Raw genomic sequence first — 14,503 nt, forward strand, 5'->3', positions numbered from 1 at the left:
AGTGCATTTCCCTCAGAGGAAGATAGATGCGCCATAGCCTGGTAAGGGCTGGTCTCATTGTGAGCAGCCTTCCTCCGGGACGATGTGAACCTGACTTCCCACACAACACAAGCCCTGCAAGCAGGACCTGGGTATACAGATGTACCACGACACTGGGCACCGAAGGAAGCCTCCAGGGACACCTGGGCTACAGCATAGGTCCCTCTGCATGCAGGGTCGTGATGTCCCCACCCCTGTGTATCTACAAAGAGGACAGGAGACATTACTGTGACCTTTGGGTTAATATGGTGACTTTCGAGCATCCCTCAGGACTCAGATCTAACAATGCTGGGCAGACATCAGAGTGAGAAGCAGAAATTAGACCCTAGCTGGTCTTTGCTGGAATCACCTCTGGCATTAGCAAAGACTTGGGGTTACCTGTCCCTCATTCCCCTACCCAGTGAAGCAGTGGCTGCTCCGGGCTGGGACCCCAAATGAGAAGTGTCAACCACAGCTCTCTGCAGACTAACTTAGTGAAGGAGGCCCCGGCTGGAAGAGCCCAACACTGTTATTGGCTGACCAAGTCTGCAGACAGGTCACCAACTGCCTGCCTCACCCCATGTGGGGGTGGGGGCAGAAAGCAGGTGGCAGTGAGTTGGGGACGCTGTTCTGGCATTTATAACATGTGGACATAATAGCAAACATTGTCTATGGGTGCGGAAAATTAATGAAAAATCTAAAGCATGTAAAAGGCCCGACAAGATCTACAGCTGGCCCCATGCACTTGTGTCCGTAGGTTCCATTTAAGGATTCAGCCAATCACAGGTCAGACTATTATTACTCCGCGGCCAACATATGCTCGAAAGTCGGGCCCATGGGGACCGCATCTGCCCTAAGCACTTTTTTCTCTCTTAAAAACGTTTATTTGTTCAGAGGTCAGAGTACAATTTGCAGGAATCAATTGGCCCCTGTCACCCTGTGGGCTCCAGGAGTCGAACTCGGGTCATCAGGCTCCATGGCAAACACCTTACCCTCTGAGCCATATGCTAGCCGCGTGTAGACCTTTTCCCTCCTCATTCTTCCTGAAGCAAAGCTGCCATTTCCTAAGTAATCTAGAGACGGTGATTTAAAATAGAAGGGAGGATCTGGAGAGAGGGTTCAATGGTTAAGAGCACTGGCTGCTTTTGCAGAAGACACAGGCTTAATACCCATCACCCACATGGTGGCTCACAGTTCCAGGAAACCCAGCGCCCTCTTCTGGCCTCCATGGGTACTGCAAGCACACAGCTCTCATACAGACCTACCTACAGGCAAAACACCAATACAGACCAAAGTAAACACATCTTTTCAAAGAATGAAATTTAGGGGGCTGGAGAGGTAGCCTCCTGGCTCACCAATGACTGCTCTTCCAGGGTACCCAGGTTCAATTCCCAGCACCCACATGACTGTACACAACCCTTATGAAACGGCCGGCTCTTGCTATGTTAAGTAAAGAAAGCCGGAAGCAGAGAGACAAGCACCACCGGATCTCACCCCTGTGTAGAAGTTTAAAAAGCGCATGCCCCGGGTGTTGAGAGTAGATTGGTAATAAAAAAAAGAAAGAGAGAGAGAGAGAGAGAGAGAGAGTAGATTGGTGATGCTTGCCGCCTGGGAGAGTCATTGTACTGAAGGAAGCAGAGTCGCCCACAGCAAAGGCCAGGAGAGCCAATGAGGACGCCTGTTTCAGAAGCCTTGGGAGGGGCCGGAGAGACTGCACGCTGCTTATGCGGGTTGGTTTTTGTCCGTTTGAATACAAGAGGAGGGAACCTCAACTGTGAGAACGTCTCCGTTACATTGGCCGTGGGCTTATCTGCTAGGCATTTTCCTGATTCATGATTGACACGGGAGGGCCCGCCTACTGTCAGTGTTGCCTCCCCTGGACTGTGTGAGAAAAGAAGCTATCAGACGTGGTGGTGCAACCCTTCAATCCCAGCACTTGGGAGGCAGAGGCAGGCACAGCTCTTAGTTCGAGGGACGAGAGATGGCTGAGTGCGCCAAGAGCACTTGTTGGTCTTGCAGAGGACCCAGCTCCCACACGGTGGTTCACGACTCTCGGCAACTGCAGTTCCAGGAGATCCAATGCTCTCCTCTGACTACCACGGACAGCAAGCACAGACACGCACAGGCAAAATACTCACACGTTCAAAACATTGAAATTTTAATAAAAAAAATTTAAACAGTACATAGTACTCCACTAATGTGTGCGATTTTATGCCTTTGTGTATCAGTTAAACTAAGAGCGCTGGCTGCTCTTGTAGGGACCTGGGTTCAATTCTCAGCACCCGCGTGGTGGCTCATAACTGGCTATAACTCCAGAGGAATCGGACTCCCTCTTCTGGCCTCTGCAGGTACCTGGCGCATGTATACACTGGGCAAAACACCCAGACAGACACATTTAAAAAGGAAAGAAAGAATCAAAGAGAACAGCCGTAGGGTCTATGCAGGTGCCACCATTTTACTCAGGGGCTTGAGCACCAGGGATACGGTGTGATGGCTGAGGGATGAAGGCACAGCCTCAGGATGTAGGGCTGCAGGAGAAGCGGGGGTGTGGGGGGGTGTGGTGACTTTAGTTTCATCTATTTGTTTATTGCTGTAGTTTTAGCTAAAATGAACCCCCATTTTACCGGCGCTATGGAAAATATCTTAAAATTTAAAAAGTCTTTGCTACATCTTGCCTTCACACTGAGGCCCACTCTGAGCACTCCGTGTCTTTATCGGTGCTTGGGAGGAAGTCCAAGGATTCATGCACGCTATGCTGGTACCTAGGCCAGCCCCTGCCCTTCTGCCCACCAGTTGCATCTGTGGCTCCCACAGTTTGGACCCCGGTGGCGATGCTTTGTCTGCATCCTCAGACCAAGGGACAGGAAAATCCCAGCCTGTGTGGCACATACAATCTGCAGCCTGTTTTGACCAAGCTCCAGCTCTAAAGATGATTTTCTGTTTTAATGGTGAAAAAAAAATCAAAAGAAAGCCAAAGATTTATGACAGCTGAAACTTAGATCAAATTCCATCGGCAGCTCATGTCCCTGGAGCCTGGCCACAGAGACTTGTTTACCTCCTTTCTCAAGCTGCTTTCTGCCACGAAGGCAGAACCAATCACCCGTGTGGCTCTGTGACTCTGGCTCAGGATATTTGGCTCTTTGTGGACAAAGTCAGCGGACCTCTGGTCTGGACGTCTCCATGGGAATGTAGGGTATCTCTTCCCTTTTGTATTCCAAGTGTTGAGAACACAGCCAGCACACGGTAGTGCTTAGCAAACCTACCTGAACAGATGGAGGTGTGTGTAGGGCCTGTTGCTTCAACCTACTAAAGAATGTGAAACACACACACACACACACACACACACACACACGCACACACGCACACACACACAGACTGTCACATTTTCCAGCTGTCTGGCAGATATCACTATATAGTCTTCGTGAGCACCGGCAGAGACGTCCCTGAAGGAAATAATGAAGTGGGTGTCAAAACCTGAACTTGGCACCAGGAGGGTGAGCCTTTACGTCTCTGAAATATTGACATACCTGGCTTCTTGGAAGGGATCTCTTTCAGCACCTGCTCCCGGCTGATGGGCTGTGCTGCATGCGTTGCACTTTGCTGCCCTCTGGTGGTTATTTCGAGAAACTGCCACCAAGGAACATAAGACTTAGCCGCCTAGGATACCTTCGTTCAATTTTATTCAATGAACTTACCAGAACGGCAGGAGTTTATCAGCTTGGGCAAGGCCCCTCCCGAGTCCCCGCTCACATCCTCCCCTGGGGTAATTGGGGGTAACAGCAACTTCTCTGATGGGGAGATACTAGCTACCCGCTCCAGGTCTCTGCAGGACTTCCAGCTTGGCACACTATTCATGTGTACTCCATCCTGACGGAGTAGGAAGGTGGTCTTGCTCGCTGTGAGTCAGGGACCCACCTAGAGGGATGCACGATGCACTCCTGTTCCCGGGTTTACTGCACATTTGGGAAGGTACCTCTGTGGGTGAGGACCGCTTGGAACAGAGGGAGCCGCTCCATGCACTGTCACGGGAAGTGGATCTCTTATCAACCCCAGGGTAACAGAGAAGTGGTTTATGGCTTAGATCTGAACTAGCCTCCCGAAGGCTCCCGCATTCGAAGGCTTCGTTCTTGCGGAGCAGTGTACGGAGGCGAGACTTCTGGGAAATGACAGGCTCATGAGGACTATGGCCTCGGTGATGAATTAACCCATTGATGGCTTCCTAACTCGATGAGAGGTGATGGTAAGGGAGGGGGTAGCTAGAGGGGGTAGCTTGAGCATGCCTCTGGCAGCCTTATCCTAGGTCTCTCCCTATGTCTGTCTGCTGCGCATGCGCGCGCGAGCCGCTCGGTTCTACCGCACACTCCCTAGCACTGAGTTTCACCTCAGTACAGGCCCACAGGATGGAGCTACGCATCAGTGAACCAGATCCTGTGAAACCGTGAGCCAAAAGAAACCTTTCTTCCCTTGATTTGTCTGAGGCGTCTTGTCGGAACAAGAAGTTGACAGAGTGGTAATCACGTGCTTCTCAGCACATCCTCACAGTACTAGCGACTGCTCCCTGCCTGCCTCTGCCTTAGGAACCCCACCCAGTCTCTGGCTCAGGCCTCTCTGTGGGTGGTGGTTTGTTTGCCACAAGCAGCGGGCAGGTGGGGGTGGGGGTGCGTGGAAGGCAGATGAGCGGACGGATGACATGGAGGAGTGGGTGGGAAACTGGAGATCTTGTAGCAAGTTGAGCTCTGGAGAACCCTGCGTCTGGCCCAGGTCCCCACTCCTACACCTTAGCCTCAATATCGCAGCACCTTCACGTCCTATGCCCGCGCTCCCCGATCCTCACTCCCACCTGGGCGCTCATCCCAGCTCCCCCACACCAAGCCCACCGCGGCTTTGGAGGCCATACCGAAGCTGATGCCAGAACCTAGATCCGGGTCCCTCAGAGATGGCGCCCTTCCCAACCCTCCTCCCAGGCTCTCCAGCTGTCATTCATCCTCGCCAGGGTGCATATTACCAACAGAAATGCTTGCCCCCTCACCATCTGTCTCACCATGAGGCGGCAGCGCAGGCTGAGGAGGCAGCAGAGGATTGGGACTTCAGTCTCTCTCCTGTGTCACTAGCACCTAAGAAGATTCTGATCTCACTTTAGGGAATGGCAGGGGCTTGACACCCCCCATGGGTTGCTAGTTCAGTCTACAGGTTTTACCAGAACCTATCAAGAAGACTGTGTGTAGTGCGCCAAACTCCAGCACAAGGGGGTGGTAGGATCCATGCGCCCTGTATGCTTCAGGCAGCCTCCCTCCCTTCTCTGAATCTGTTTCCCCATCAGAAAAAGAAACTGTAACTCACAAGGGTGCTGTGAGCTTTGGGGGGAGAAATGAAGCCATTGGAAATGAGAAAGGCAACTCTTTCTGAGCTGTATTTATTGCAGTGTACAAACCGCCGTGGCTGGGCCATCAAGAGCTCTGCCAGCCTGTGCCGGGGGGCAAGGATATCAGGTGCCCAGCCAGCCCACCTGGCAGCAGCTCCCAGCACCCCACACAGCTGAGTAGTCAGGGCCTCTGTGGGCGGTGCTGACACAGGAGCTGGAGTCCTGGGCTCTACGTGCTGCCTGCAGGTTGGAGTTCAAACCTGGCTGTCTTCCAACAGCCTGCAGACTCCCAGCTTCTCTATGGTTTCTGGTGTCAGCCCTGCATCCCTGCACCACTGCAATCAGCTACAACTGAACAGCAGGCAGTACCTGCGGATGAGGACCTGTCTCAACACAGTTCCTACCGTGCTCCCGCTCCCAAGCAGGTCATTAACCTCATCCAGATTGCACAGATATCTCATCACAGAACCCATGTCTTCCTCCGTCTGGTCTGCAGTACCAGTGGAGACCAAAGCAAAACAGGTCTCACCACTCCACTCCACTCTTATAACCCACTGAGAGAACAGACACATCAGGGTGGTGAACCTTTGAACCAGCCCACCCCTCCATTTGCCCAGCGCAAGGGTCATGTGACACCTACCACCCCTTTGGGCAGCTAGATTGTCCAAGCCTGAACTGCTTTGCATCCTTAGAAGTTTGCAAACCACTGCAGGTAAGCCGGGAAGGTACTGAGGCGAGGTTGTAAGAAAACCAGCAGCAGAGAATGTGGTACTCATGTGCCCTCTGGTGGCCATAATGCAAAACTGCAGGCATGGAGGTTTTTGAACCAACCCTTGAGCAGTCAGTTCACCCTCACCAATACCAGGCATTCCCTGAGTACAATCCTCTTGCCCTCTTCCCAGCATTCAGCCACTCTCTGGGCATTCTGACACCCACCTCTGGCCCCAGCACCTATGGGATCTCCCCATTGTGCCCTCTTAGGGGTGATCAACAGAACCCCGTTCTTCGGATCTTTATGCCTTTCTTTTTTTTTTCTTTTTTTTTTTCGGAGCTGGGGACCGAACCCAGGGCCTTGCACTTGCTAGGCAAGAGCTCAACACTGAGCTAAATCCCCAACTCCCCTTTATGCCCTTCTTGAGGCTGAGGCACAGCAGCCATGAGAAGTATGCCAGAAATAGCCCTCGGAGGTTGGAAAGGCCTACTCTCAGATACTAGCGGTCAGGTACATAGAACAGACCAGGTGAGGTGCCTCTGTGTCCCGATACAGATGACCCTGACACTCAAAAGCTGGTGTGGCCACAGCCATTCCCCAGGAGAAGCAGGAGATGTGACCTTGAAGGCAATAAGACGCCCACTTGGAAGGCTGTCTCAAGGGAATAGTCTACCCTGACCTACGAGGCCTTGGTTGAATCCAGGCCAGGGTCCCCCCTGGAGAACTCTGTAGAGGCCGTGCCGCCAACAGAACCTTCAAAGACGGTGAACTTAAGCCACTGTTTTTCAAAGTGTTTATTGAGTCGCTCGTAGCCATCACCATGTGTGGTCCTGAGAGGCAAGCGAGAGAGAGAGACAGAGAGGATTCTTGGACCCATTTCAGAGGCTGTGACACTGAGGCCAAGGTGAGCTCCAGGCAGGTTCAAGGTCATGGTGAATATGGAGTGGTCTGAGACAGCAGGCTCCTAAGCCACACAGGGATACATCCCACAGTAGACTAGGGGACGCAGGTACATGCCCTACCCTCCTGGCTCCATCTCCCTTAGAGCTCTGGAAGGGCCACCACCTCACAGCAGCGGGGTGGAGACTCCAGGTGTACTCACGAGTGCGCACACGTGCATGCCACGCACACGCACACACAGGCACAGGCACACGCACACACACACACACACACACACACACACACATGTGTACACCCCACACACACAGCTCTGTGGTAAACAGCCCCAGTCCAGCCCCAGTACAGCCCCAGTTCAGCCCCAGTCCAGCCTCAGTGGCTTCCTGAGTACCATGCTCACAGAGCCTCGGGCTCAGGTCATAACAGACGTCCCACAGGCCTTGCCATTGTGAGTGAGGCAGAGCGTCCTAGGAGGCCCCCACTACAGCCCTGTGGGCCAGGCATGTGGCCATCACCCCCGGCAGCCTCACCAGTTGGCCTTTACTGCCTCGATGTCACTCACGAGGTTCTGGGCCAAGCAGATGCCACATATCTGTAAGACAGAGAGTAGGTGAGGAGGAGCAGAGAGCTTCAGGCAGGAGTGGGGTGGGGGGAGAGCCAAGGCTGTACCTGGAGGAGGGCAATGGCCACCAAGACCCCGGCCACCACAATCAGGTTATCTTGGAGCCACTTCTCAAACTGGCCCACGCAGCCTTTGGTGTAGATGGAGCCTTGCTGCTCCAGCTCCTGAGGGGACACAGGACCAGGCTCAGCCTGCCTGCCTCAGCTCAGACTGCCCGCCCGCCCCTCTTCCACCTTGCCAAGCCCACTGTCCTCCCCAACAGTGTCTTCTGCCACAGGGCCTTTGTACAGGGGCTGGCTCCTTCCCTGGGTCTTAGCCTGGCTGCTCGGAAGAGGCTTTCCCTGACTCAGACCCTACCCATCAACCCTCTAAGTTCTCATCTGAGCTGTCCCAGGACTGTCCATTTAATGTGCCTACGATTTCGTGTTTTTCTCCTTCTACTCCCTGGGTGTGGAAGCGCTGTGTTAGCTCTGGATCGACCAAGGTCTAGAGCGAAGCCAACCACAGCAGGTGTTCACAGAGGTGGAATAAGGAATCCAATACCTCAAACCCACCCAGGGCTGGTCCCACCCCACAGAAGCCCTTAGACCTTCCACGGGAGCTCATGAGAGGCCCCTTGCCGTCCCCTATATTCCAGGCTACCCTTAACCCTGTCCCCACGCCCCTCACCAGTTTGAGTCGGATGTCATAGCCACACTGGGTATTGAGGACGTCTTCCTGAGGGGAGACAGGCCATTAGCAATATGCTAAGGGAACACCCGTGGGTTCCCCCTCAGCTGTAATGCCCTCCTTCACAGGGAAGCAAATGGAGGCTCAGGTTTTCCCAGGCCCACTCATCTGCAGTGAAACTCCAGACTTCTCAGTTCTCTCACGGACACTGGAGCACACTCGCGTGCAGCTCCTACCACGGGGACCCTGCCTCCTCCCAGGGCCCCACTCACCGCAGGGTCCCTAACACAGCAGGAGAAGGGCACCCCACAGCGCTCGCGGCTTGGGTTCAAGTCAGTGCAGTTGAAGTAGATGTTGAGGTTCCAGTCATTGGGCCCTCGGGCTCCACAGCAAGACCACTGGGGGGAGGAAGAGCCCAGAGTGAAGGGGACACAGCTGGCTACCAGGCCCAACCCTAGAGCCTCACCCAAAGTAGGGAGGGAGAGACAATTTCCACCCCCCCCACCCCCCAGCAAACAGGCCTGGGTCATAGGAATCAGAGTGGGTAGGGAGACAGATGAGACACTAAGCAGCAGGCGTGGCTTCCTCATTGACTTCCCTTAGGGGACAGAGGCGCTTCAGACTCACTGCATAGACAGGAGAGGAACGGCCAGATTTCCCTCCCTGCCCCTTTTCCATCCCAGTCCACTCCCCAAATGCCTGCTGTCATCATGCTGGAGTCTCGGTTCCCCTCCCTAGAATATGCTCTTGCCAGATGTGGCCACGGCAAGCCCACGTCTGCAGCAGTGCACGAGGACTAGCCTGGGACAGGGCAGAGCCCTGAGTGAGCTGCACCGGCTGCTGAAAAGCTGGCCTCGAGGTTGCGGAATTTCGGGATGAGACAGCTCTAGTCACAGACCCAGAGCCTGTGGGCACAGCCAGGGGCTTGACCATGTGGCCATGCGGCGTGCATGCGTGTGTGTGTGTGTGTGTGTGTGTGTGTGTGTGTGTGTGTGTGTGTGTACGCACGGGTCTCAGACACAGCTGAGCCAGCACCTGCCTGTCACCTGCTAAGTGACTGCTGTCCCTGCTGGGGACCACTCCTGTTCTTTACACATACACACACACCACCATTCCTTCCCCACCCCACAGCAAGGTCACCAGACAGAGGCTCCATTTCATCCCTCCTTCGTGTGTTCTCTCCTCCCGCCTCCCCTCTGCCCCTCCCCCAGCCCTATTTCATATGTTCAGCGTCCTCTCCACAACACACTGCCATCACGAAGGGAACAGGCTGCACATTTTAAAAAACACTGAATCTCCCCGCACCTGGCTCGGGGCCTGGCGTATGCCAGGCCTGTCCCAATTCCATACTGAATAGAGAAAGGAAGCACACAGGGGAACTGCAGGCTACAGGATTGCCTCTGCCCTGCACAGCTTCAGGCCACTCACTGCTGAAGGTGACTGGCTGTGACAGGGTGTGGCCCTGAGAGAGTATAAGGCCTGGAATGCGCAGGTGAGGATGGCTTCCAGGGCTCTAAGTAGAGTGCAGTTGTAGATGGGGCAGGATGCTTGATGGAAACAAGCTAGGCTGGGGCTGGAGAGATGGCTTAGTGGTTAAGAGCTCTGGCTACTCCTCCTGAAGACCCAGGTTCAATTCCCAGCACCGACACAGCAGGTCACAACTGTCTGTAACTCCAGTTCCAGGGATCCTACGGCCCCTCTTCTGGCTTCTTCAAGAACAAGGCAAACAGTTGTCAAGCACGTGTGCGCGCGTGCGCGCACACACACACACACACACACACATACACACATACCCACTATGCACGCACACACACACACAGACACACACACACCAGACACACACACACCCACTATGTACACACACACAGACACACACACACCAGACACACACATATACATACACACGCGCATACACACACACGTGCGTGTGCACTCAGGCAAAACACCCATACAGACAAAGTTGAAAAAAGAAATGAAGCAACTGTATTGCTTTTGCTCTGATGCCTGCATAGGAACATAATCCCACAATGCACTTCTTGCCCATCACCAAACCTAAGTGTCAAAGTGACAGAAGAGAGCTGGCGGGGAGTTAAGATTGTACAAAATCTGGGGCACAGTCAAGGGGCATCAGCAACACAGCCCCTGCACTCCATTTCCTCCTCTGGCCACAGTTTCACAAGCCTGTGTCTCTACAGGGCCAGGCTCAGGCAGCCTGGGGAATGAGCAGCTGACTTCTCCTGGACCAGGGGCCCTTAAAGGTTCCTTCCCTGGAGTCTGCTGGCCTGGGTGGGTTAGGAAATGGTCCACGCACACACAGAACTTGCTCCCTCTTTCGTGTGCCCATCTGGGGTCACTCGCATGGGGGCCCACGACGGACACCACACTCACGTATTCCTGAGCAAAGTCGATAAGGTTCTGAAGGTCAATATCGTCCCGGTAGGCTTTGACATTGTTGTTGATGAAGAGGTTAAGTTGGTCTCGGATCCAATCCTTGAACACGAAGGCCAGGATCCCGGCCGCCAGCTCCAGGAAGAAGATGAGGCCGAGGAACACAGAGAACTGGGTTGGGGGCATAGAGATGGAGGGCGTTGGAGAGGTGTGGCATCTGTGACAAGCTCCTACTACCTCTGCCAGGGAGCCACAGTCCCCAGGTGCCACCCTCTATTGAAGTGCTACCCCCTCCCAGCCCTGCCGTGTGTGTGTGTGTGTGTGTGTGTGTGTGTGTGTGTGTGTGTGTGTGTGTGTGCTAGGCAAATGCTCTACCACTGAGCTTGCTCCCCTCAGTACCGTGTTATGTTGATAAAAGACAGCGTGGTTTTACCTGTTCCTGGTCTGGGCACCCTGACTAGGCAAGAACTGGATGAAAGAGGTTAGAAGTCTGGCGGGTCTAGGGTAGAGAGAGACTTACAAATTTGAGCAGGAAGGTGTTTTCCCGGAGGGCCCCAATGCAGCCGGCAAAGCCCAGCACTGACATGATTCCCCCAATCACCACAAACAGCCACACGGGGTCAAGACCGCCTAGATCTGTCAGCCCTGAGATGTTGGAAAGAACGCCCTGCACCAGGGAGTAGACAAGTGTGAGGGAGTGACTCCCCTTCCCCCTCACCCCCTGGGCAGCCCCAAGGGCTCTCTTACCTTCTCACCCCAGGCCCAGAGGCCGATGGCCAGGAACAGGGCTCCCAGCACCTACAACAGCAGGGAGGGAGAGTTCAGGGCTGGGTCCCAGCACCCAGGCTCTTAAACGTCCTTGACCGGTCCTTGACCGTCAGGAAGCTGAGAGACAGGCCCGCCCCCACCCCAAAGCTGTGAGTGGGACTTGGCAGTTCATCTTCCAAGGACACCAGGCAGGGAATCTTTCCCACAGACTAGAGGGTCGGAGGCTACCTCTAACCTTGGGCTGGACGTCACCCCCTTCCTGGACTCTCTCAAAATGGAGCAGAATCCCTAGAGGCCCCAGCCTGGCTCAGAAAACATCTGGCCTCAGGCGCACTCGTGCCTTTGTTTTGGCTTCTTCGAGATTCATTTATTTATATGCACTGTTGCTATCTTGAGAAAGACCAGAAGAGGGCGCCAGATCCCATCACAGATGGTTGTGAGCCACCATGTGGTTGCCAAGAATTGAACTCAGGACCTCTGGAAGAGCAGTCAGTGCTCTTCACCCCTGAGAGCCATCTCTCCAGCCCGTTTTGGCTTTTTGAGACAGGGTCTCATGGCAGTAGTCGAGGCTGGCCTCCAACTCTCTACGTAGCAACTGATGACCACGGGATCTTTGCCTTTTCTGGATCTCTACCTAGAACTCCTCTCCTTCTCAGTCCTCCTTGCTACTCAAACCCCAGCTGCCCACCGCCCTCTCCAGACACTTAGGTGTCTGTTTATCCGCTTGGTACTTCCTTTGTGCAGGGGTAGAGAGGTCAGAGAACAGGGCTAGCCTGTTCTCTGGTGTGCTCAAAGGACTAACAACAGTGCTCGCTCGGGGCAGAGGCGTCTGAAACGGAAGGTGAGGGTGGGCTGTGGATGTGTGTGTCGGGAGCCAGGGAGATGTCAGGATCCTGAAATGACTGTGGGGAGGAGGAGCAAGGGAAGAGGCTAAGAGGAAGCAGAGGAAGGCTGAACAGGAGGCTGTGCCATTTAGGAGGGGTTTGGGGAAAACAAAACATTAGCGAGTTCAAAGATGAGGTAAATCAGACAGGATGAGGCAGGGGACACGATGCTTAGCTGCCCCTGGCCCCATAACCAGCACAGAGAAGGCATTTCCAAGGCACCAGGGAAGGAAAGGGTGGGTGGGTGGAGGTGGGGTGTTGGTAGTCTCTCTCTCTCTCTCTCTCTCTCTCTCTCTCTCTCTCTCTCTCTCTCTCCTCTGATGGTGTGTCAGGGATCAGAGGTGAGAGGGTGGCTGGCCTTTACCATCAGGGCTCCCCAAGCAAGGATCTGAGGCTAGACAATGAGAAAGAAGCACAGACTGCCCAGACAACACCTAGCCAGTGTCCAGACAGCATAGGTAGAGACAGGTAGAGAGGCGCAGACCTATGATCCCCACACTCAGGAGGTGGGACACCAGGAATTCAAGGTCCCAGATCCCTTCCCATCTCAGGTCTTCTGTCACCTTTCCCTATGTACACCTGCAGCCAACTAGATCTGGTCCAACTCTACTCTAAGACCCTGACTGTCCCATGCAGCCCAAGCATAGGTAGGACCTTAATGTTCTGTCCACTTTCACTTCCCCACCCAAGCCGGGACTTTCATCTCCGCTCCCCCCCACCCAGAGTTACTTCAGCTCTGCCTTCCCTCCACCCACTGATAATCACCTGTTTCTCTAGACAAATGACTTAACCTCTCACCGTCTATTCATTCAGTCCCCTATCTGTAAACTACAGGTAATAATAAGGTAGTTGGGAGAACATGCCTCATCATGACCCATTTACTATGAAGCTGGTATAATCCAGCACTCAGAAAGCTCAGACAGGAAAACTGTAGCAAACTCCAAGCCAGGATGGGCTACAGAGTGAGACCCTGTCTTAAGCACAAAAAAAACCCTCATTTAATCTAACAGCCCAGAAGACAAACTCTAATACCAGCCCCTCCTAGGCTAGAAAGCTAAGACCCAGAGAGTAAAGTGGCTTGCCCAAAAACCTCTGGACTAGGCCTGCTACACTCAGGCCCTTTGACTTCCAGGCCAGCGCTCCCTGTAGCTGCCCACACCCTTCAGAACAGAAGACTGCTGAAATTCAAGGACACCACCCCAGGGCAGAGCCAACGGATGGTGGTGGGTGGGGAACAGAGCCACTGAATTCTGCTGAATACAAGTTGGAAAAAAGGCCTTGCATAAAGGAAAGCATGCACAGCCCGCTTTGGTTATAGGATGGGGGGAGGGAGAAGAGAAAGATGACTTGGCAGGACCGGGACACGGATGCCACACAGAGGGAAGCCTCTGTTTGTTTGGTCAGCTATGGAATGCTGAATTCTGTTCCCAAGGGACAGCTCCCTGTTCTCAACTGGAGCTCCTCTTCCTGCAGAGGCACAGGGCTTGGCTTTTGTCACTCCTACCCTCCTGGCTCACATGCTTCTGAGCGTCTGTAGGGTAGACTCGCTAGGACCCAACCTCGCAACCCTCACCGCACCACGCCGGGAGTTGGAGTGGCAAGGAGGCGGGGCAGGGCTCGTCCGCAAATACCGCGCCCTTGCAGTCTTCCTGCAAACACTGCCACCTTTTTCTGCCCAAACTTGGGGCTGCAATGAGAGACTACCATCACCCCTCTGCTGGGACTGGGTCCCACCCCCCCCCCAGCTATCCCAATAGCTCCCCAGAGTAGTTGGGGACAGGGCATCAGGGTAGAGGGGGTGAGGAACAGTCCCCGGTCACAAGCTTCGGAAAGGGTCTCCCCCACCAGCAACTGAGACCCCCTAGCCCCCATCCTCAGCTCAGAGCGAGAAGCGACCCACGCTCACCCAGAAGACAATGTTGAAGCCAAACAGAAAGTATTTCCCGCAGCAGCCAACCTCAGGGTCCTGGAATTGCTGATGCTTGCCGGGCATGGTGAGCGGCCACCTGCCGCCCTGGGAACCCGAGCCGGGAACCGGCCCAGCCCTCTGCGGGCTGCCCAGGCGTGGAGCCGCCCCGGGCCTAGCCCGGCGGCTGCGGCTTCATGGCCAGAGCCACACAGCTCACTGGCTGCCCCTCCCGCTGTAGCACCGCCCCTGGCGCTCGGACTACCACGCCCGGAGT

General features: G+C 54.5%; 1 protein-coding gene across 3 annotated transcripts; it reads right to left on the reverse strand.

Annotated features, from left to right (window-relative positions):
• Positions 1–6,870: 6,870 nt before the first annotated feature.
• On the reverse strand, positions 6,871–14,503 carry Tspan17 (tetraspanin 17). Of its 3 annotated transcripts, XM_006253630.5 has the most exons (9): positions 14,227–14,503; positions 11,416–11,466; positions 11,189–11,335; positions 10,669–10,839; positions 8,553–8,678; positions 8,281–8,328; positions 7,659–7,775; positions 7,520–7,581; positions 6,872–7,056 (listed from the first exon to the last, which is right to left on the reverse strand). In XM_006253630.5, exons 1-9 carry the CDS (start codon positions 14,311–14,313, stop codon positions 7,020–7,022), a joined length of 846 nt encoding a protein of 281 aa, XP_006253692.1. In that variant the 5' UTR covers positions 14,314–14,503; the 3' UTR covers positions 6,872–7,019. The 3 variants fall into 3 exon arrangements, with proteins under 3 accessions (NP_001013156.2, XP_006253692.1, XP_006253693.1); NM_001013138.2 differs by having other exon boundaries at positions 6,871–7,581; positions 14,227–14,453; XM_006253631.5 differs by lacking the exon at positions 11,189–11,335.

The sequence above is a fragment of the Rattus norvegicus genome, chromosome 17 (assembly GCF_036323735.1).
Source record: "Rattus norvegicus strain BN/NHsdMcwi chromosome 17, GRCr8, whole genome shotgun sequence".
Lineage (NCBI taxonomy): Eukaryota > Metazoa > Chordata > Mammalia > Rodentia > Muridae > Rattus > Rattus norvegicus.